General features: G+C 37.0%; 1 protein-coding gene across 2 annotated transcripts in view; it reads left to right on the forward strand.

Moving 5' to 3' along the window:
• GOPC (golgi associated PDZ and coiled-coil motif containing) overlaps positions 1 to 13167 on the forward strand; it is a 48869-nt gene extending 35702 nt beyond the window's left edge. For both annotated transcript variants that reach the window (XM_047759723.1, XM_047759733.1), the window contains 4 exons: positions 589 to 684; positions 2215 to 2379; positions 5017 to 5200; positions 8564 to 13167. In XM_047759723.1, the coding sequence (XP_047615679.1) occupies positions 589 to 684; positions 2215 to 2379; positions 5017 to 5200; positions 8564 to 8694 (576 nt within the window). In that variant the 3' untranslated portion in view covers positions 8695 to 13167. The remainder of the gene's footprint in view (positions 1 to 588; positions 685 to 2214; positions 2380 to 5016; positions 5201 to 8563) is intronic.
• Positions 13168 to 22758: the final 9591 nt, after the last annotated feature.

Consider the following 22758-nt stretch of genomic DNA (forward strand, 5'->3'; position numbering starts at 1 on the left):
ACGTGGTCAGTATTTTAAAGCTGTATGAGGCTTGAATTAGGAAGTAGCTGAATTAAGAAGGAGCTTGTAGAGAAGGAAAGAGTAGAGTTACCCAAGAAAGGATTATTAATGGAGCAAGGTCCTTTATTTAAGAGGTAGACTCCAGAACTCAAAGGAATGAAAAAGTAATTAATGATCCAGCTGGCATTTTGTTTTTCAGTTCTACAAATCAGTTGAAATGGATATAGATCTTTAGGATATTTTCCTATGAAGATAAAGTTACCTGCTCTTATTTATTGAGGATATTTATTTATCAATTAATTCCTGGCAATAATTTCTTTTGTAATGTACTTCAATTTAAAAAGAGTTGTAGCAGTATTAAAGAAATTAACAAGGGGGTGAGAAAATCATCTATACATTTCACCATATTAACAGAACAACTATTTTTGCTTTTCCATTTTATCTGTTAATGACTTTCTTAACACTGTACTGTGTATCCATTATAGGAAATTAATAAATATTTCTAAAAGCAAGCTGTAATACTATGGATTACTCTATTTGGATTATTACTTATGTGGTACTAATTTTTTTCTTTTTTCACTCAATAAGGATCAAGACTCTTTAAAGAAAAGCCAAGGAGTTGGACCAATTAGAAAAGTTCTTCTTCTTAAGGAAGATCATGAAGGCCTTGGCATTTCAATTACAGTAAGAAGTAGTGCTTCCAGTCTCCTTTTCTGTAGTTATCTAGTATAATCATGCCTCTTTTTTGGACATCATCGGGAAGTAAAGTATTCTGAATGTATTTTCTTTTTTGTTTGTTTGTTTTGTTTTTTGTCTTTTTGCCTTTTCTAGGGCCGCTTCCGCCTCATGTGGAGGTTCCCAGGCTAGGGGTCTAATCGGAGCTGTAGCTCCCGGCCTACACCACAGCCACAGCAACGAGGGATCTGAGCCATGTCTGCCACCTACACCACAGCTCATGGCAATGCTGGATCCTTAACCCACTGAGCAAGGCCAGGAACCGAACCTGAAACCTCATGGTTCCTAGTCGGATTTGTTAACCACTGCGCCACGACGGGAACTCCTGAATGTATTTTCTAAATAACTGAATTTATCCCTGTGGGTACCAACACTTTCGTGTAAACCTTTTTTGAGGGGTACGTAAATATTCCTAATAACCGTGAAGTAGTAAAAGTATTACTTTAGAAATCATTGTTTATCTTTTTCATTATGACTCAAGTCATTTAGTTCTGTGCTGCCTGTAGGAGGAGCTTTTGGGAATTGATATGACTGTTTTCTTCTGTGCTAAATGGCTCCAGCCAGTACTGTTCCTTTCTCTAGAGTATTTCTTACTATCTCTTGTTTCATTTCTATCAGATTTCAGTGGCTCTTGGGTCCAGACATTCTTCTTTTTTAAAGTTGATGCCTTTACAAACTGTTGTCTTGGACAACATAAAATACATATGTTTAGAGTCATTTTGCCATTCAGTGCTTTGTTCCAGATGAATGAATAAGATGGCTTTATATTTAGGTACTGCATAAGTTCATTGGCTTTCTGGCATTGCTTAATGTAGAAATGTTTCTTACAATAAAGAAGAAATAATGGGTATTTATTGAATACTTCCCTTTTTGAATACATTTCCCTCAAAGAGCATTAAGTTTTAGTAGGAAAAATTAAGATATATACACACACAATTATGATTGCAAGCTAGAAAGTGAAATGTATCAAGTACTCATTTCAATGATTTTGCTTGCACATTTTTTCACATTTTAACATCTATGAAATTGAGGTTCATATTGTAATTACTTTTGTGGTACATAAAGTAATTGTCTTACTATTCATAATGATTAGAGCTGATAAATTCTAATAGTGCTGTGGACTACTAGTACTTAAGATATTTTTATTTATGTTTAAGAGAGCTCAGCCAATTGGGTTGTAGGTTTGTTTTGGTTTTTGGTTTTTCAGTTTTGGTTTTTTTTTTCTTTTCTTTTGGCTCTGGAATGCATTTTAAGAAGCACATGTATGATATTAATCACTTTACTTAGAGGTAACTGTATGATATTCATAACAATTTGATTTATCATTACTTAAGTAGCAAGTAGTATTTCAGCATTTATAGAGACGGTATAGGTGCTTATTGGAATAGGTCTATAGGAAAATATTTATCAGAATAGTCTGTGACTATACAAAGGTGAACTAATTTACTGCCTTTTTTTTTTTTTTTTTTTCCTGGTTAGGGCGGAAAGGAACATGGCGTTCCAATCCTCATTTCTGAGATCCACCCAGGGCAACCTGCTGACAGATGTGGAGGGCTGCATGTTGGAGATGCTATTCTGGCTGTTAATGGAGTTAATCTAAGGGACACAAAGCATAAAGAAGCTGTAACCATTCTTTCCCAGCAAGTAAGTTCTCTTTATGTAACTAAAATTGGATCTATCAGTTGCTACTTTTTTGAATCTATTGAATGCCTTATACTTTCCTAGGAGGTTTCTCAGGTAGTAAAGTGTTTATATATAGATACTAGTTTCCTTTGACTTGAACTTTTATAAAAGACATTCAACCAGATTTACTGGAAAAGATTTTTATTTGCTTTTCTTTACAGTTGTATACCTTTGAGTATGTTACTTAAGTTCTTTGTGCTGCAGTGTCTTTATCTGAGAGCTGTAAGGATTAATAAGTATGTTAATGTATATAAAGTGTTCAAAACAAGACTTGGCACTTAGAAACAGAACATCACTAATGACTAAAACACTGTACAAATATGAAGTACTACAGAACAAACAGTACTAGAAGTGGATCAACTTTAAAGTCATAAATGTTAGAACTGAAGGGTCCTTGGAAATCATTTAGCCCAACTTTATTATTTAAAATAAGTGGACTAAGCTTCTTAGAAATTAAATGATTCACTCAGCGTTGCAGAACAAATAAATTATAGAGTTGAGATTCATATCCAGGAATCATATTTCATATCCAGAGTACTTAAGATGCTTTTTTTTTTGTTTTTTTCCTTCAAGAATAGGTTGACAGAATTAGAGAGGTGTTCGTTAGCACATTGAAATGTTTGTTAGATTATCAGTGTAGTATGCCAGGGTAGAATTGAATCTCAAGAGTTGAAAGTCACTTGTAGCTCATTTAGTTCAACTTTACATGATGATGCATAAATATCTACAGTGTCACTAATTAATTAAAGGGAGGACTTGTTGATAAAGCAGTCTATTTCATTGTTGTACACTACCGATTTTTAGAAAGCTCTTCCTCGTATTAAGCCTAAAATCTCTGTCTTTGTGACAGCTACCCACAGACCTGATTCTGTCTTCTAGAACTTACTGTAGACCACTGCATTTATTCATCCATCTCCCCAAAATGGTATTTTAAAAGCATTACCCAATAAGGGAGATCTAAGAATGCAATACTAACCTCTTAAAGTTGGTGTTTTCTCAGCCAAGCTTGGCTGTCATCCATTAGAGTAAGAGTGGGTTGAAGGGCCGCTGTGGTCAAGGAGATGTAAATAGGAGGTTCACGAGATACAAACTTTTAGGGAAACATTAAGCACGTGTTACAATTCTGAGGTGTAGGCTTAAACTGCTAGGAAAGGGGAGCACCCAGAGAAACTTAGTGAGGTAGCAATAAAACAAAGATATGGTTTCTTTTGAGCAAAGGCAGGCCATAATTTTCAGAGAATTACAAATACTAGACTTGTGTGTAGCGATTGTGGTCTCCTATTAAATGAAAATTATAGTTTGAATTTTTTTAACATAAAATAACCTGTAACTTTTTACTTGAACGTAAAGTTGTTTTTAAAGACTAATATTACACATTTAGTCTCATATAGTAGAAAGAGCAAGGAGGAGTCAAATTTCTGTTTTTCTCTTTTACCTGTTCATCTTATTGGAAGAGTTACCTCCTCTCTCCAGGACCGACTCAGGTTCCTGTACAAGAGACTACAATAAGGTTATTCTGAGGATTGAAGAACATAATTTTATATAGTAAATACAGTAGTTACTATTATTACTGAACAGAATACCTTGATGTACACCATGTCTGGCCTTCAGTGAAAGTTAAGGAAAGGCTTAAGTCTTGTTCAGTAAGGAACAAAAAAATCAATGTATAGAGGCTTCTTGAATTAGGCAAGGAAAAGTTTGTGTGATGCCTTTAGGTGCAACTTTAATATCTGACTATTTAGATGGATTTGCTGAATTGCTGCTGTGTAAAATATAAAATGGCAAAATGACTGTTAAACTGAACATTTGTTCCAAAATTCTATAAGTTAAATAACTAAGCATCCTTTTTTATTTTTTTTTATTTATTTTTATTTTTTTGTCTTTTTGCTATTTCTTGGGCCGCTCCCACGGCATATGGAGGTTCCCAGGCTAGGGGTCCAATCAGAGCTGTAGCCACCGGCCTACGCCAGAGCCACAGCAACGCAGGATCCGAGCCGCGTCTGCAACCTACACCACAGCTCACGGCAATGCCAGATCGTTAACCCACGGAGCAAGGGCAGGGACCGAACTCGCAACCTCATGGTTCCTAGTCGGATTCGTTAACCACTGCGCCACGACGGGAACTCCAGCATCCTTTTTTAAATTTTAGGTTTATTAGCAAAAATACTTTGATCAGAGAGATCTGTAACATTAGAAGGAAATTACTTCTATCTCTTGAGTTTTTTTTTTTTAGGGCCACTCCTGAGGCACATGGAGGTTCCCAGGCCAGGGGTCGAATTGGAGCTATAGTTTCTGGCCTACACCATAGCCACAGCAACGAAGGATCCATGCCACATACACCACAGCTCATGGCTACACTGGATCCTTAACCCACTGAGCGAGGCCAGGGATGGAACTCCCAACCTCATGGTCCCTAGTCGGATTTGTTCTGCTGCACCATGATGGAAACTCCAAGAGATTCTAAAATTTCATTATTTGTTGTCTTGAAAGAAGCTTTCATCTGAGGTTCACTACTACTTCTCACTGCAAAGAATTTGGAAATCTTTTAAAATTATAATTATGATAACTTGGTTTCCTCATTTTCTTTCCCCATTTTAGCGAGGAGAAATTGAATTTGAGGTAGTTTATGTGGCTCCTGAAGTAGATTCTGATGATGAAAATGTAGAGTATGAAGATGAGAGTGGACATCGTTACCGTTTGTACCTTGATGAGTTAGAGGGAAGTACTAATAATCCTGGTGCTAGTTGCAAAGACGCAAGTGGGGAAATCAAAGTGTTACAAGGTAAAAACCACTCAAAAGCTTTTAACAATGTATTTGTCATTAATAAACTTTAAAAAAATATGAAATTCTTAGATGTTCTTCAGCAACACTGTTTTAGTAATGGGAAAACCATTATTAACTGAATGGATAGCTTTCCCTTGTATAGCATAGATTTATTATAAACCAGTAACTATGACAAAATTTTATTTATGTATAAGTTCCCAATTCATCTTGGACAAGTACATGACCACTTACTGAACTATTAGAGTTATTCAAGTTTTCTAGACTCTGAAACAAAGACCAGCATGCCTTTTAGAGTAGATAAATCTTAATGTTATCTTAATGTTTTAATGCACATTCTTTCCTTTCAGTGCAATGATTTTATAGGCTAAATATGGATAAGTGATTCGACTGTTACCTCATGATTGTTAGTAAAATCAGGATATGTGATCTTGAAGATTTTTGGTTTAGTTCCTTTACTATCATTTATACATATTTTAAAGAAAAATTCTAATGCTTTCTTTTACATGGAGCAGAGGTTCCTAAATTCTGATCCTTGGATCTTTGGGGACCCCTTACACCTTTGAAGGGGGGTTCTTGAAGTCAAAACTTTTCAAACTAATACTAAGGCATTGTTTGTCTTTTTTTGCTGTGTTGATATTTGCACTGATGGTATGAAAACAATGAGGATAAAATCACTGGTGCCTTAGTATGAGTCAAGGTAGTAGCACCACCTTACTAGTGGTCATTGTGTTCTTTCTTGCCATCCACTCAGAATAAAAAAAAAAGAAGAAAATGCCAGTTTCTTTCAAAAATATCCTTGATGAAATAGTAAAAACTATTTTATTAAATCTTGACCCATGAGTACCTGACTTTTTAAAATTCTTTGTGATGAAATGGGAAATATGTATAAAGTACTAAGTCTGTCTGCTGAACTAAGATACTGGTTTCAAGGAAAAGTACTTAAGTGATTAAGTTGCTAGCTGAGCTGGCCTTTTTTTTTTTCATGGAGTGATAATTACTACTTGAAAGAATGACTGACAAATTATGGTTGTTCAGACTATTTGGCAGCCATTTTTTAAAAAATGAACAACTGACTATTTATTGTCAGTGATAAAATGTGAGCCTTCATGTGAAAATAAGAATTTTATAAAATATACATTAACCACATGAGCTTGACAGCTTTCCAACACTTAAAGAACTTTTCTAATAAAGATTGGTGGTGATATTAATGAATATGATTTTTTTGATATCATAAAATGAAAAGTGTCAGCTTTTGTAATTGCTATTTAACTCAGTGATCTAATATTTTTCAAATGACCAGTGCATGAAGTTACTAAATCCTGTGTGGTAAAAGAGCATTCAAGGTACAAGACAGACAAATGAATTTCAGTGTAACAGAGTGTGAAAGTTCATTGATACAATTTTAGATTCTGTATTGTCAAATTTTGGTATAAGATCAAATAATAATATTTAAATATTAAAATAATATTAAAAATAATTTTGTAGTAAAGTAGAGTTGATTTATAATGTTGTGCCGATTTCTGCTATACAGCAAAGTGACCCAATCATATATATATATGTATGCACTCTTTTTGTCATATTATCTTCCATCATGTTCTATCCCAAAAGATTATATATAGTTCCCGTCACTATACAGTAGGGTCTCATTGCTTATGCATTCTACATGTAATATTTTGCATCTACTAAACCCAGACATTAAGGGTATTTGTAAAATGATAAATGATATTCTTCTGACTAAATTTTTCAGAAAATAGAATTATTTTCACTAAACAAATATATTATTTGTGTTAATGTTTATGAGGTTGATTGTCATCTTTAACAAAATAATAAACTTTTTTAGATTTGTCAGTTGTAATTACTAATACGGTAAATGTCATTATCTCACGTAACATTAATAACCCACATAAACAAAAGCTCTTTGCAATTCTCAGTACTTATTGTGTACTGGCATCTTCAGACGAAAGTGTAAGCATCTTCAGAACAAAAAGTTCAAGAACTTCTGGCATAGAGTTTTATAGTGAACTGATGAACTGTTGCCCTTTTGGTAAATCCATACATTATGAATTATCTATACAAAGACAGTAATAGCAATCATTCTCATGCATCTTGAACAAAACTATTGTGGCAATGTATCAAAACCTTACACTGTTGAGCCGCTTTTCCTATGATTTTACTGTCTTTCGCCTTCTATTTTTGGTCAGGATTAGAAGACTCATCCCTTCCGTTTTGCAGCTAAGGTTGAAAGGCTTTTCTGTCGCCTGTGTCAATTGCAAACTACTTAAAATGTGCCTGAAATAACCAAACGAATACTTTTATTATATATTAACTGACTTAAGTCATAGAAAATGTATCCATTGGTTATTTTTTAGCACATGTCCATGCTTCAGAGCTCACTAAGTAGATGACAGTGAACTCTCATTTGTTTGCAAGGCTATTATCTATTTTGTAGATTAATCAAAATTAATTTTAAGTTTTATCTGGTCATTGTCTTAACAACAAATCTGACTTAGTGATAAACTAGTGTGCGCCTCCGTGAACTGGAAAATAATCTGAAAGCAAAGTATAAAAGAAAAATCAATTTACAATACAATAAGTATTAGTATAAGTAGAAATGACTGAATTTTGTGATTGTGTGTCTAAATTCAAAGTTTCATGGAAAATTTGCTAGGAAATTTTATATAAATTTTAGATAGGTCCAATAGGTAACATTTAAAACATCTGTACAATGTTTGATATCTGCTATAAGAAGGAAGAATTCCCAAAATAATGCCATTCGCAGCAACATGGATGCAACTAGACATTCTCATACTTAGTGAAGTAAGTCAGAAAGAGAAAGACAAATACCAGATGATATCACTTACATGTGGAATCTAAAATATGGCAAAAGTGCACCTATCTACAAAACAGAAACAGATTCAGACATAGAGAACAGACTTGTAGTTGCCAAGGGGGAAGTGGGGGGCAGGGGGGTAGTAGGATGGACTAGGCATTTGGGGTTAGTAGATGCAAACTCTTACATATAGAATGGGTAAACAATGAGGTCCTACTGTATAGCACAGGGAGTTATATCCAATCTCTTGAAATAGAACATAATGGAAGATAATATGAGGAAAAGAATGTGTATATTTGTATGACTGGGTCACTTTGCTGTACAGCACATATTGGTACAACATTGTAAATCAGCTATACTTTAAAAAAAAAGAATTCCTTTGTCAGAAATTGCTGGCTTGATTAATCCAGAGCTCCATTATTTGCCTTGTACTACTATTATTAATTACAGTGGGCATTCATTCCTGCTCAATAAAATTAAGACTTTTTTTAAAAACTAGGAAATATCTGCTTTCTTTCTCTTTCTTTTAGGATTTAATAAGAAGGCAGTAACTGATGGACACGAAAATGGAGACCTAGGAACTTCAAGTGAAACTCCACTAGAAGACAGTGCTTCTAAATTAGATGATCTGCACAGTCTGTATCATAAAAAATCTTATTAAATTGACTGTATCTCCAGACAAGATTATTCAAGACTATTCTGAATTTGGGGCACTAGGGAAGATGGTGACAAAGACTGTGCAAGATCAAGGGAGGCTATTTGTTGCCTAAATGAAAGGCGGGTACCTCAGGGCTTCATGTGAACAATTCTCAATGCATAAAAGTCCTTGTTTTCTGTGGTATACCATGATTAGCTATTGCATGTAAAGCAATTTTGATTTTCTTAAAATTGTAAAGCACCAAAGCATGTGTTTCCCAAAAGGATATTACTAGGCTTTTAAGTACCAAATGAAGCACTACTGTTTTATTTGATTCCCTTTTCTTTTAGTAGAAGGACAATGCTAACTGGAATTTTTGAAGAAATAGCCTTTAAATATAAGAGAATAAATGAATTTGTATTGTATATTCCAGAATGTTAAGTGTGGTGTTTCAGAGAACAAAACGTACTCAATGAATTGCAGAAATGTAGGCTTGACTTAATTTTTTTTTAAATTGAAAAAATGGTTGTAGTGTTTTAAAAAAATTTAATGTGCTTCCTGATATCTAGATCAGCTCTTAATGATCATTTATTATAATGAGTTTGCTTTTCATTGTTATTCATGCAGTGTAAAATAGTTTTCTTTAAGCAATCCTTTATCAATCAATGCTGCACTAGAAATAGTTTCAGAAAAGTTATTTTGTACATTGTACTTTTCTGGTTTTTAAAAGAAATGCAGATGTGTGTAAAATATCTGTTTTCAATTATGTTAATCTGTGTGCATGTTATTGGAGCATTACATTATTAATGTTTAGTCACAAATGCTTTTTTTTCTGGGATCCACAAAAGACAGTCTTAAACATTTTGAGTTGTTCATAATGTTTGTCTTGTGATAGTCCTGGCACTTAACGATACGTTTTTCTGTCAGTAAAAGCAAGCTCAAATTTATTATTGTGTCAATGAAATACATTTAGTTCAAACAGCACTTTTCTTTCAAAGTAACTGATTTGCCAGTCATTTAAAAAGCTGAGGCACTGGTGGTTAAGATAAGGTGAGCACATTTTGATATGGTAATTGTTTTGGTTGGCTTGTCTTGTCTGTGTTATGTTTGACTAAAGTGCTTTTCATATGCAAACTAGATCTGCTACTTCTTTCATCCCAGGAACGAGCATGGAGTGCCTCCTGTCTTGTTTACTGCTCGCAGGCCACTGTACCCTACAGGGGAAAAAGAAAATATTGCATTTAAAAAGGTGATAGTTTTGTCAGTATCACTGTTTTTAAAAGATATGCATTTAAGGGAATATTAATTGGGAGAAAGCCTGTAAGGCTTTTAGAATATTATCAGTATATCATTTCTAATATTCAAATGTTATGTGATATAAACACCTTCTCTTGTCTTTTCTGAATGCACTATATATTTGTTCATGGGTAAATCTATAAAATGTATATATTGTATTTGGTGGTTTTGCTATTTATAAATTTTATGTTTTAACTATAGGTCATTTATGATTTGTTTGGGGTGGTTTTGTTCATCTGTGTATCACCATGTTAATTTGTAATGGAAATGTACTTCAGAATATATATGGTTACTTACATTAAAATACCTTATAGCAGAACATTGCCTCTAAGCAAAAGGTAGTATTTTAATTGTACCACTGAATAAGCAAGCTTTGTGTTGTTGTTTGCTCTTGACAGGCTAGGTCTCTTGAAAAAGTTTTCTCCTTATACTTCCCCCCTACTCTAAACACATACCCCCCATTCATGACGATATCTGCAAACTGGATTTTAGCCAGTGTATTTATTTAGTCAAAAAAAAAAACCCATTGTTGCATATCTGAAAACTTTTTTGTTTTGACTTAAAACCATGTTATTCCTGTCTTTTTAAAATTATTATTATTTTTTGGCTGTCCCAAGGCGTATGGAGTTCCCAGGCCAGAGAGTAGATAAGTATTCTTATCTTTTTAAAGCACAGCCTGGAATGGGATGGCCATGGCAGGTTTTCAGAGAATATCCTTTATCTACTAAAATTGAATCCTTAGGAAATATTAGCTAAAATGTTTTGATTTTTAAGAAGTAATATATCTATAAAGAGTTTTTTTAGAGAGCCTGGAATTGGCATTTCTATGAGGCGCTATGTAATATGAAGGATTGTATGAGATGGTTATGATATAAACTCCTTGCTTGGGCTGATAAGCAGAATGAAAAATTTTCCAGGTAGTTTAAAATTGAAAAGGTCAGTTCTCATTTCATTCCTGCTTCACCTTGGATTGCAAGCCTCTGTGAGAGCACTGTTACTTAGATGCTCCTACGAGATTTCCATCAGGTGCTTAAAAAGTGTTCAGTTAAAAGTTTATTTTAGAATATATAATCTTTGGGTGATGAACTAATAATTAAACACTTTTTCCAAAGGACTAATTGAGAAGCAGTTTTTGTGTTTTCACCTTTATAGGAAAGAAACTCATCATATGTTTCTATACGAAACCCAACAGATAAGGAGAGAACTATTGCAAAGCCATTACAATTAAAAAGGAAAAAAAAAAATGTACAAATGTACACACAAACAGAATAGCTGAGAAAAAGCTTTAAGAGTGTGAGGGTTGTGCAAATGTGTATGTATATTTACATTTAACCTCTAAAGTTCTAAGTTTCTGTTGTGAATATGATGACAAACAACATTTGGGTTATGAAACTTGTTAAAAATAGATGTAAAAGACATGAAAATGTTGTGAGCCTTGGTGATGTAACCGAGCGGTTCTAACGATACCCACATCATGTGGAAATTCTCAGGCAGGGACTGAACCTGTGCCACAGCAGCAACCTGGGCTGCTGCAATGACAATGTTGGATCCTTACCCACTGCACCACAAGATAACTCCTCTCCCAGCTTGTCCTTGGTGCTGGTTCCATCCCCCCAACAATGGACTTATCTTCTTCTCATGTTTAGAAACAAAATACAGTGATTCATGTGTAAGTTGACACTTCATACATCCTTATTATGTAATCCACCATCCACCTGTCCATTCTTCCACGTAGGGTTGGCCTCAGATCTATAGGATTTATGACAAATGTATTATATCTAATTGCATTGAGTTATTTTTTTATGAGTTTGTGAATAGAGATGGCATCTCCTACATTAGAATGGTATTAATCTCATTTAAAAATAAACATTTTACTATTCTTTCATGTTAAATATTACTTATTTCCAGTAGCTTCTATTATTTATACAATTAAGTCATAAATTCCATGCAAAGGCTGAACCTAATTTCTATGGTGGAACCATTTTTTTTTTGGTAGGAATTAACTGCTTGATCTTACAAACTATTTAATTTGAGTTAGTTAAAAAGATGTTGGTTGGAAGGAGCTGCCAGAGAAACTGTGGGACCAGTCTGCTGCTGAAACTTAGCAGGTGCAAAAACTCTTGTCACCTTGGCTAGTTTTTAACGTTTCAGATTCTGATAGTCAATGTCTTTGAGGATAACACTGATAAAAATTAGAAAACAAATCTTGTTAAACACTATGTAAGATGATATTCACCCATTTTATTATCTAAGCATATATGATTTAGAAGTTCCCAGATTGTTTGTAAAATAACTTTTAGAAATGTCTATAAACATTGTTCGGTTTGTTTACCTCATAGGTTTTATATGTAGTCACTTATAGTCAACCTAAGAACTAGGAGTAAAATGTGTAGGAATACCTTTTATTTGTCAAGGGTATTCGAGGTCAGTCAGGAGGAAAAACTCACAAATGGTTATCTTACTCTAAGTATTAATGCAAATCAGATTGCAGAAAATTACTTGAGTTATGAATATTTAGAGGTACTTTTTGGCATTAACTTTGATTTAGTCCTAATACAGTATGCTGTGTATCGGTTTAATCTCCCATTTCACCAAGCAGTTTGGGAAAGTTTTCCCCAGGATTCATCCACATAGGATATTGTTCAATTTATGAAATAGAAGAGATTTGCTTTTTCGTTGTTAATCAGTGTTCTGTTTTAGGTGGCTTTATACTTTTTAAACTGAAAGGTATTGTTGCAAATTATGATGTGCTATTGGTGCTAAATATTTGTCTGATAATAAATCTTTTTTAGGTGTATTTTGAGAGCTACAGTCACTGTCTTGGCAGCCAGGAGAATGCGGCTCTCAGCTCTCCAACAGGAGGGAGCATGAGGGACTGAAGGCCTTCTGGCTGCTGCACTCTAAAGTCTAAAGTCGACCTTCCTCAATGGCTGGGCTCCGCCTCACATGCTGTTGTCAGCCAGTGCCTGAACATGGTGGGATAGGACTCTTTGACTTTGGCTCGAAGACCACCTGGAGGCCTTGCCAGACTCCAGGATTGCGTTATACTCTCTTAAGTTGCTTTTACCCAGTCTTTCTTTTTCATTACTTGGGGTCATGCCTGCATCAGGGGCTGGTTGCCTCCTAGTCTCACACCTACCCCAGATCCCTCCCTGTTTTTCCTCACCAGTATTGCCCCTAATAAATCTGTTACACAGCTGATCCCTTCTTGGTCTTGGTATCTGCTTCTTAGAGGATCCAGACTAATACAGGTGGACCCAGGAGCAAGATCTGAGGAAACAGGTTGATAGGGGATTAGGAACTGATTCATCTGCCACCCAAAGGATGAAGAGAATGACATCCTGGCTGGTAAGTGGCACACATAAGCCTTGGCACAAGGTTATGTATGGCTCAGTTACTAAGTATTTCACAGATGGTGTGCAGAAGAGAGATCATAGCTTGAACCTATTATCTTTAGAAAGTCCTGCTTTCAAGGTTCACCTGTGGCTGGTGTTCAGCAATTTGGATTTCATGAGCATTCCCCCACCTCCTTTCCCTAATTGATAAGGGCAGTTTACTGTGCCTGAAATGTTTGTATAGACAGTGGGGTTACTTTGGAACACCTGCTTTCCTTCTGGGAATTGTGAATTTTGGTGTATGCTCAGCAAAGAATGCCTGCGTGACTGGGTATGATGAAAACCTGGGACTTCTACACCCAGGTTCAGACAAGCTTCCCTGGTGGACAGTATTTTATGCATATTTACACATTGTTGCTGGAGGAATTAAGCTCATTCTATGTGACTCCATTGGGAGAAGACTCTTGGAGCTTATGCCTAGTTTCCTTTAGACTTTGTTCATGTGCCTTTTACCTCTGCTGATTTTGCTTGGTGTTCTTTCTCTGTAATAAATCATAGTTGTGAGAGTTCTGTGGCTCAGCAGTAACAAAACCGATTAGTATCCATGAGAATGTGGGTTTTATTCCTGGTCTCACTCAGTGGGTTAGGGATCCTATGTTGCAGTGAGCTGTGGTGTAGATCGCAGAAGCAGCTCGGATCCTGCGTTGCTATGGCTGCGATGTAGGTGGGTAGCTGCAGCTCCAATTTGCCCTTAGCCTGGGAACCTCTATATCACAGTGCAACCCTAAAAAGCCAAAAAAAATCAATCATAGTTGTAAGTATAGGTCTGTGCTTAGTCTTTTGGGCCCTTCTATCATGTTTCCAACATGGTAGTGGTCTTAAAGACCCTAGACACAGGTGGTAACTTAGGCAAAAACAGGCAAAAATCCCCATGGAGAAGAATTCTACTGTAGAAGCTCAGTGAGGCAAGCATTTGATAAATATGGGAAAGACAGTGTCTATGAGAACAGCATTGGCTGGTTACTGCTAGTTTTTATTGATGACCTACAGAATGATAATGAGAGATTGAGGACTGTTATCAAGCTGTTAATGCTGAAATTTGAGAGCCAAAAGACCACGGAGGAGCTTACAAGGAGGCCTTTTCTCCTGCAGTGGAAAGGTTGAAACAGCTGATATTCAATTCTGATAGTTCAACCAAATTCTGTTTTGTGAAATTCAAGGCGCTGCTGGGGAAAACCTCAGCACTTTGGTTGTTTCCATGTCTTGGCTATTGTAGATAATGCTGCTATGAACATTGGAATGCATGTATCTTTTCAAAATAAGAGTTTTCAGTTTTTTCGGGATATATGCCCAGTAATGGGGTTGCTGGAACATATTGTAACTCTATTTTTAGTTTTTTAAGGAATGTCCATACAGTTTTCTGTTGTGGCTTCACCGATTTACATTTATACTAATAGTATAGGAAGTTTCCCTTCCCTCCATACCCTCTTGAGCATTTATTATTGGTACACTTTTTTTTTTTTTTTGCTTTTTTAAGGCCACACCCACGGCATAGGGAATTTGCCAAGCTCTAGGGGTCGAATTGGAGCTACCAACTGCCAGCCTATACCACAGCCATAGCCATGCAGGATTCAAGCCATGTCTGCAACCTACACAACAGCTCATGGCAATGCCTGATCCCTGACCCACTGAGCAAGGCCAGGGATCAAACTTACATCCTCATGGATACTAGTCGGATTCGTTTTTGCTGTGCAACAATGGGAACTCCTATTTATACACTTTTTGATGATAGCCATTTTGACCTGTGCGAGGTGGTTACCTACCTTGTTGGAGCTTTGATTTGCATTTCTCTAATAATTAACAGTTAAGCATCATCTCACATGCCTGTTGGCCATCTGTATGTCTTCTTTGGAGAAATGTCTGTATCTTCGAGAAATGTATACTTAAGTCTCTGTGCCTTTTTTTTATTGGGTTATTTTTTTTTTATTTTGAGTTGTATGAGTTGTTTGTATATACTTTGGATATTAATGTCAGTCACATCTTTTGCAAATATTTTCTGCCATTCCACATGGGCTCTTTTGGTTTTGTTAATGGTTTCCTTTGCTGTGCAAAAGCTTTTACGTCTGATTAGGTCCTATTTGTTTTTACTTTTATTTTTCTTGTCTTGGTCTGATTATTGCTCTGATTTATGTCCAAGAATTTTGGTCTATGTTCTCTTCTAGAAGTTTTATGGTGTCGTGACTTATATTTAGGTCTGAGTTTATTTTTGTATATGGTGTGAGGAAATGTTCTAGTTTCATTGATTTACATGGAGCTTTCCCATGCCGCTTTCTTTCTTTTTTTTTCTTTTTTTTTTTTTGTCTTTTTGCCATTTTTTGGTCCGCTCCCTCGGCATATGGAAGTTCCCAGGCTAGGGGTCCAATCGGAGCTGTAGCTGCCGGCCTACACCACAGCCACAGCCACGCAGGATCCGAGCCCTGTCTGTGACCTACACCACAGCTCAGGGTGACGCCGGATCCTTAACCCACTGAGCGAGGCCAGGGGTTGAACCCACAACCTCTTGGTTCCTAGTTGGATTTGTTAACCCCTGAGCCACGACGGGAACTCCCCATGCCGCTTTCTGAAGAGACTGTCTTTTCTCCATTCTATATTTTTGTCTCCTTTTTGTAGATTAATTAACTGTAGGTATGTGGGTTTATTTCTGGGGTCTCTATTCTGTTTTATTGATCTATATGTCTCCTTCTGTGCCAGTACCATGCTGTTTGGATTACTGTGGCTTTGTAGTATGTCTGAAGCCTGAAAGGGTTATGCCTCTAGCTTTGTTCTTTCCCCTCAGAATTGTTTTTTTTTTGTCTTTTGTTGCTGTTGTTGTTGTTGTTGTTGCTATTTCTTGGGCCGCTCCCTCGGCACATGGAGGTTCCCAGGCTAGGGGTCGAATCCGAGCTGTAGCCACCGGCCTACGCCAGAGCCACAGCAACGCGGGATCTGAGCCGCGTCTGCAACCTACACCACAGCTCACGGCAACGTCAGATCCCCAACCCACTGAGCAAGGGCAGGGACCGAACCCGCAACCTCATGGTTCCTAGTCGGATTTGTTAACCACTGTGCCACGACGGGAACTCCTCAGGATTGTTTTGACATTTCTGGGTCTTCTGTGGCCCTGTATAAATTTTGGCATTATTTGTTCTAGTTCTGTGGGGAATGTCATGGGCATTTTGATAGAGATCAAATTAAATCTATAGATTTCTTTGGGTGGGATAGTGTGGCCACTTTAACAATGTTAATTCTTCCAATCCAAGAGCATGTGTTATTGTTCCATTTCTTTGAATCATATTCAGTTTCCTTTATCAGTGTTTTTGTTTTCAACATACAGCTCTTTCACCTTCTTGGTTAAGTTTATTCCTAGGTTGGTTTTTTGTTTTGGGTTTTTTTTTTTTAATGTGATTTTTAACAGGATTGTGTTTTTATTTTTTCTGATATTGTTAGTGTAGAAAAATGCAACTAATTTCTGTATATTAATTTTGTATCCTGCCACCTCACACTCCAGTGTTAAGATAATTCTAATTTTGTATATACTAATTTAAAATAGCCTCAAAATTTATAAAGTAAAATTTAGTAGAACCATAAGAATGTTATAAAAATCCATCACAGTGGAGATTGCAACAAAACTTTCAAAGAAATCAGGAGAGAAGGAAGATTTAAACAGCAAAAGTAACAAGATTTATTTAAAGTTCAAGTTAAGAGGTGTTTAGTTGTAAAAGAAAAACCTCCAGGAGTGCCTATCGTGGTGCAGCGGAAACGAATCCAACTAGGAACCGTGAGGTTGGGGGTTCGATCCCTGGCCTCGCTCTGTCAGTTAAGAATCTGGCATTGCCATGAGCTGTGGTATAGGTTGCAGATGCCGCTAGGATCCTGTGTTGCTGTAGCTATGGTGTAGGCTGGCAGCTCTAGCTCCAATTTGACCCCTAGCCTGGGAATCTCCATGTGCCTCAGGTGCAGCTCTAAAAAGAAAACAAACAAAACAAAACAAAAAAAACCAACCCTCTAGCCTGTAATTAGGATGATAGATGAATGGACTCTAAGAAGGAAAATTAGACACACAAAAAACACATCTAAAATTTAGATCCTATGGGGAGTTCCCGTCGTGGCTCGGTGGTTAATGAATCTGACTAGGAACCATGAGGTTGCGGGTTTGATCCATGACCTTGCTCAGTGGGTTAAGGATCCGGTGTTGCCCTGAGCTGTGGTGTAGGTTTCAGACAAGGCTCGGATCCCACGTTGATGTGGCTCTAGTGTAGGCCGGCGGCTACAGCTCCGATTAGACCCCTAGCCTGGGAATTTCCATATGCTGTGGAAGCGGCCCTAGAAAAGGCAAAAAGACAGAAAAATAAAAATAAAAAAATAATAAATAAAACTTAGATCCTGTGGAGAGGTAAAATTTGCAATTTGATAAAATACCAACAGGGGGCAGAAGATTCCAAATGTGATATTCTACTTTCACCTGTTGTTAACGCTAGAAGGCATTATGAGGATTATCAACTAAAATACTCTGTATTATGAGAATACATAAACTGAGGCCTAGAAAAGATTACTTTCCAGGGTCACACAACTAGTACATGTCAGATACAGGGCATAAATCCCTCTCTTGATTCAACTTTAACAGGTTGTATTCAAAGAGGGAAATGAAAATATAGATGAAATTGTCTTCTCAGGCTTCCTCTCTCAAAAATTATTTTTATTTTTCTTAAATAGTGCAAGGTTTGATGGAACTACAGTTAATTCTGCTTTGGGCTTTTTTTTTTTTTTTTTTTAAGGGCTGTACCTGCAGCATATGGAGGTTCCCAGGCTAGGGGTCGAATTGGAGCTGTAGCCACTGGCCTTAGCCACAGCCACAGCAACATCAGGTCCGAGCTGAGTCTGTGACCTACACCACAGCTCACAGCAACTCTGGATCCTTAACTCACTGAATGAGGCCAGGGTTTGAACCTGCATCCTCATGGATACTAGTCAGATTCATTTCTGCTGAGCCACGAAGGGACACCTGCTTTGATTCTTTTTAAAAATGATGGTGAGGAAGTTCCCGTTGGGGCTCAGCGGTAACCAGCCCGCAGGTTTGCTCCCTGGTCTTGCTCAGTGGGTTAAGGATCTGGCATTGCCATGAGCTGTGATATAGATCTCAGATATAGCTTGGATCCCAGCATTGCTGTGACTGTGGCGCAGTCCAGCAGCTGTAGCTCTAATTAGACCCCTAGCCAGGAAACTTCCATATGCCTCAGGTGCAGCCCTGAAAAGCAAAAAAAAAAAAAAAGTTGAGGAGTTCCTGTTGTGGCTCTGTGGTAACAACAAGCTAGACTAGTATCCATGAGGATATGGTTCGATCCCTGGCCTCACTTAGTGGGTTAAGGATCCAGTGTTGCTATGAGCTGTAGTGTAGGTTGCAGATGGGGCTCAGATCTGGTGGTGGTGTGGCTATGGCTGGCAGCTGCAGCTCTAATTCCACCCATAGCCTGGGAACTTCCATATGCTGCTAGTGCAGCCCTAAAAAAGCAAAATAAATAAATAAAACGATAGTTGAACTGGATTTGAATTTCACTAGAAATAGTTTCTCTGTAGCTGAGTGCAATTATACTATTAAAACGCAAGAACTCCTAAAGTTACAACTAGATTCCTAGGTTGTTGAGACTATAGCACACCCCCTCCCACCATGCACAAATGCCCTCTGTGTCCCTAAATTCCCATATTTTTGGTAAGCAATGTTTATGACATTCAGGGAGGTGTCGTTTCACTAGATGCTTCCCTATTGTCATTCTCACCATTGTTAAGGGCATTTTTACCCCTGCTTATGGCTGTAGCAAGTGGATTGTGAGCTTCTGAAAGCAGAAAAATAGAACTAAAATTTTTTTTCAAGTAATTTTTCTGGGGGAAAAGACAGTTAAATAAATTGCTGGCTATACAAATCATAAAGAGAGTAAAGGTAAATGTGAAAAATAAGAAATGAGGGAAAAATAGCTATAAAAGCAGGGAGAACTAAAAGAATAATGAAAGACTGTTTTGTTTAATTCTGTATGAATATATTTGAAAACCTTTCCGAGAGAATATAATTTACCAAAACTAAAGTTTTAAAATCTAAACAGATTTCCATAGAAAAAAGTTGTCAGAGTGTTGCCCACCCTGACAAATTACCGCAGTACATGGTTTCACCAGGCAATACTCCCAAGCCTTTAAAGAGCAGATTACTCCAATGCCTAGCAAGGGAAGAGCTTAGAAAGAGGAAAAAGAAAAAAAAAACAAACTTCTAAATTGTTTTTATCAAGATAATAAAACCTGATAAAGATTGACACAAAGAAAAAATGAAAGAGCTACCTCACAAAAAATATTAATGCAGAAATCCTAAATCAAACATTATTACTATGAACTCAGCAGCATTTCAATAGATTTACACACCATAATTAAATGTGCAATGTTAGGACAACTAGTGGTATTACTAATCATTTAGCTGGGTATACAGAGGGATCTTAGAGAAAAAAATCATTTGCTTCTAATTCCATAGATCCTGAGAAGGCATTGGTCAAAATTCAACACTCATAAAGAAAAAAAAGGACATAACATAGTAACATATATCCCCACATAATCTATTCCCCAAAGCCAGCATCATGCTTAGTAGGGAGATACTAGAAGCATTTAATGTGGTGCTGGAGGAATTAAATGTATATGTAAGCACTGTTAAAGGAGGTTGTACCTGCATTATTTGATCACATTCCCCCAAAACTAAATCAACTAAAAACTACTAATAACAATAAGGAAATTCAGTAAAGGAGCGGTATATAAGATCATTCAGGACAAATTAATTATGTATTAAAATAGATGTCTGTAACTTCTAATACTAACATAGTGCTTATCAGGGGGCAGGCACTGTTCTAAGAGTGTTACACATTTGTTAAGTCTTGTAATGTTCAGCAGAACCCCAAGAGATATATATACTGTTAGGCTCTCCATTTAGAAATAAGGAAATGGAGTTATAGAGGGATAAAATAACATTTTCTTGGTCACACAACTAGAGCAGAATTTGAATCCAAGCGATCTAGTCCCAGAATTCATGCTTTTCTTCCACTAGAGCCATACCAGTTCTTCACATAGAAAAGGAGGTGTGGGGCCATTTATGATGACAACAACAAAAAACATCTAAGCATAAATAAAAAAAATGTGCAATACTTATATGAAAACCATTGAAAATGCCGTGAAAGGATGCGAAAGAGGACTTGAACAAATGCAAAGGGATACTATAGAAAATAAAATTTCCATTAGAAAAAGAACGAGGGCAATTCCCATCATTGTGCAGCAGAAACCAATCTGACTAGCATCCCTGAGGATGCCAGTTCCAACCCTGGCTTCTCGAGGATCCGGCGTTACTGTGAGCTTTAAGTCGCAGACGCAGCTCGGATACTTTGTTGTGGTGGCTGTGGTGTAGGCCCACAGCTATAGCTCAGATGAGATCCTTAGCCTGGAAACTTCCATATGCTGCAGATGCAGCTCTAAAAGCCAAAAAAAAAAAAAATAGAGTGAATGAATGGGAGATAAAGCATATGGAAATTCCAGGAGGCTTAGTCACTCTTGGAAGAGAGGGCAGAAGAGCTTGAGATACTAAGGGAGAATTATTTACATTTGTGATAGATTTGAACAAGTTTATAGGCTGAGACTGTACAGCAGAAATTGACAAAACACTGTAAATCAACTGTAATAAAAAATATTTTTTGGGGGGGTGCTGCACTCATGTCATATGGAGGTTCCCAGGCTAGGGGTCTCATCTGAGTTACAGCTGCTGGCCTAAGCCACAGCCACATAGGATCTGAGCCATATCTGCAACCTACACCATAGCTCATGGCAATGCTGGATCCTTAACCCACTGAGCGAGGCCAGGGATCGAACCTGCAAGCTCAGGTCGATTCGTTTCTGCTGCCCCATGACGGGAACTCCAAAAGTATTAATACTTTTATAAGAAATTTGTTAAAGCCAATTGACCTATTCATAAGGATATGTATATGATCTTTTTCCGAGACTCTTTAATCTTCAAATAAAATGATGGCTATGGATACTTTAAAAAAAAAAAAGGTTAAGTTCTTAATGCATTAAATAATTCAGTATAACTATTTATTCGGCATATGCCACAGCCACAGCAACATAGGATCTGAGTTGCATCTGTGACCTATACCATAGCTCATGGCAACACGGGATTCTTAACCTACTCAGCGAGGCCAGGGATGGACCCCACATTCCCATGGACACCAGTTGGGTTTGTTTCTGCTGCGCCATGCCACAACAGGAACTCCTAAAAATAAAAATTAAAAAATCTTAAAATTATAGGCCGAGAGGAAAACATCAGTTAAAAGGGAGAAGTTGCAAGTGTCTGCAGTGGAGCAACAGGATTGACAGTGTCTCTGCAGTGGAGGGACTCAGGTTTTATCCCTGGTCCGGTGCAGTGGGTTAAGGATCTGGTGTTGCCACAGCTGTGGCATAGGATTCAATGTCTGGCCCGGGAATCCATATGTGGTGGGACAGGGAAAAAAAAAAAAAATGTGGGGGAGGGTTGAAAATAAGGGAAATAATAATAATTGGAGTAGATGCAGCTTTTTGTGGGAAGAGGGACAGGTAGTTGTAGGATCTGATTTTAACAACTATTAGGTGAAGGAAGTGGCATGATCTCAGAGTAAAGTGAGATTGTGCAGAGTGGCATTGCTTTGGAATAGTTCCTGAGAGAGATGGAAACAAAGAGGGAATCTAAAATAAGTGAAAATGTTGGAGAGTAATGGGTCCCAGGTAAATTGGAAACTGGCAGTTTGTAAGGGCCCCTATGTAAAGAGTTATGCAATATTCTCCTGCTGCTGTGATGGAAATGTGAAAATGGTATCCTGAAGGAGACTTGCTTTGTTGGGGCCTCATGGTTTGGCATTCTTGGAAAGGCAGTGGAGTGAAAACGCTTAGAACAGTTCAAGTGATGGATAGGGAAGAAAATGCAACTTAAAAAGTTTAACAATCAGAGGAAAATGATAGGATCTAGGCATTAAATAAATTAAATCTCTTAATGAATGAGTAGGATGAAAGGTGAGGAATCAGAAGAATTGGAGGTTTTGAGCAGAGATAGAATTACTAAGATTTCAGAGCTGGAGATCTTGCTGATAACAGGTGTGGACATGTGTGGAGATGGTTTAAATGAACTGCAGGTTTCTAGAGTGGATGTCAGAAAATCTTAAAAATGACCATGCTGGACACTGAAATTTCCCACTTTTCCACATGGTGTTGGAAGACTATTTAGGTTTGGCAGAAAGGAGTCAGTATTGGTCACCTTTGTGTGCAAAACACTGATATAAATTAGACCTCACAACAGCTCTTTTATAATCCTTTCCACTTTAGGGATTAAGAAGTAGGTTTAGAAATCACTGGTGTTAAAAGATACACTGAG

Source organism: Phacochoerus africanus, chromosome 2 (assembly GCF_016906955.1).
Source record: "Phacochoerus africanus isolate WHEZ1 chromosome 2, ROS_Pafr_v1, whole genome shotgun sequence".
NCBI classification, from domain to species: Eukaryota; Metazoa; Chordata; class Mammalia; order Artiodactyla; family Suidae; genus Phacochoerus; species Phacochoerus africanus.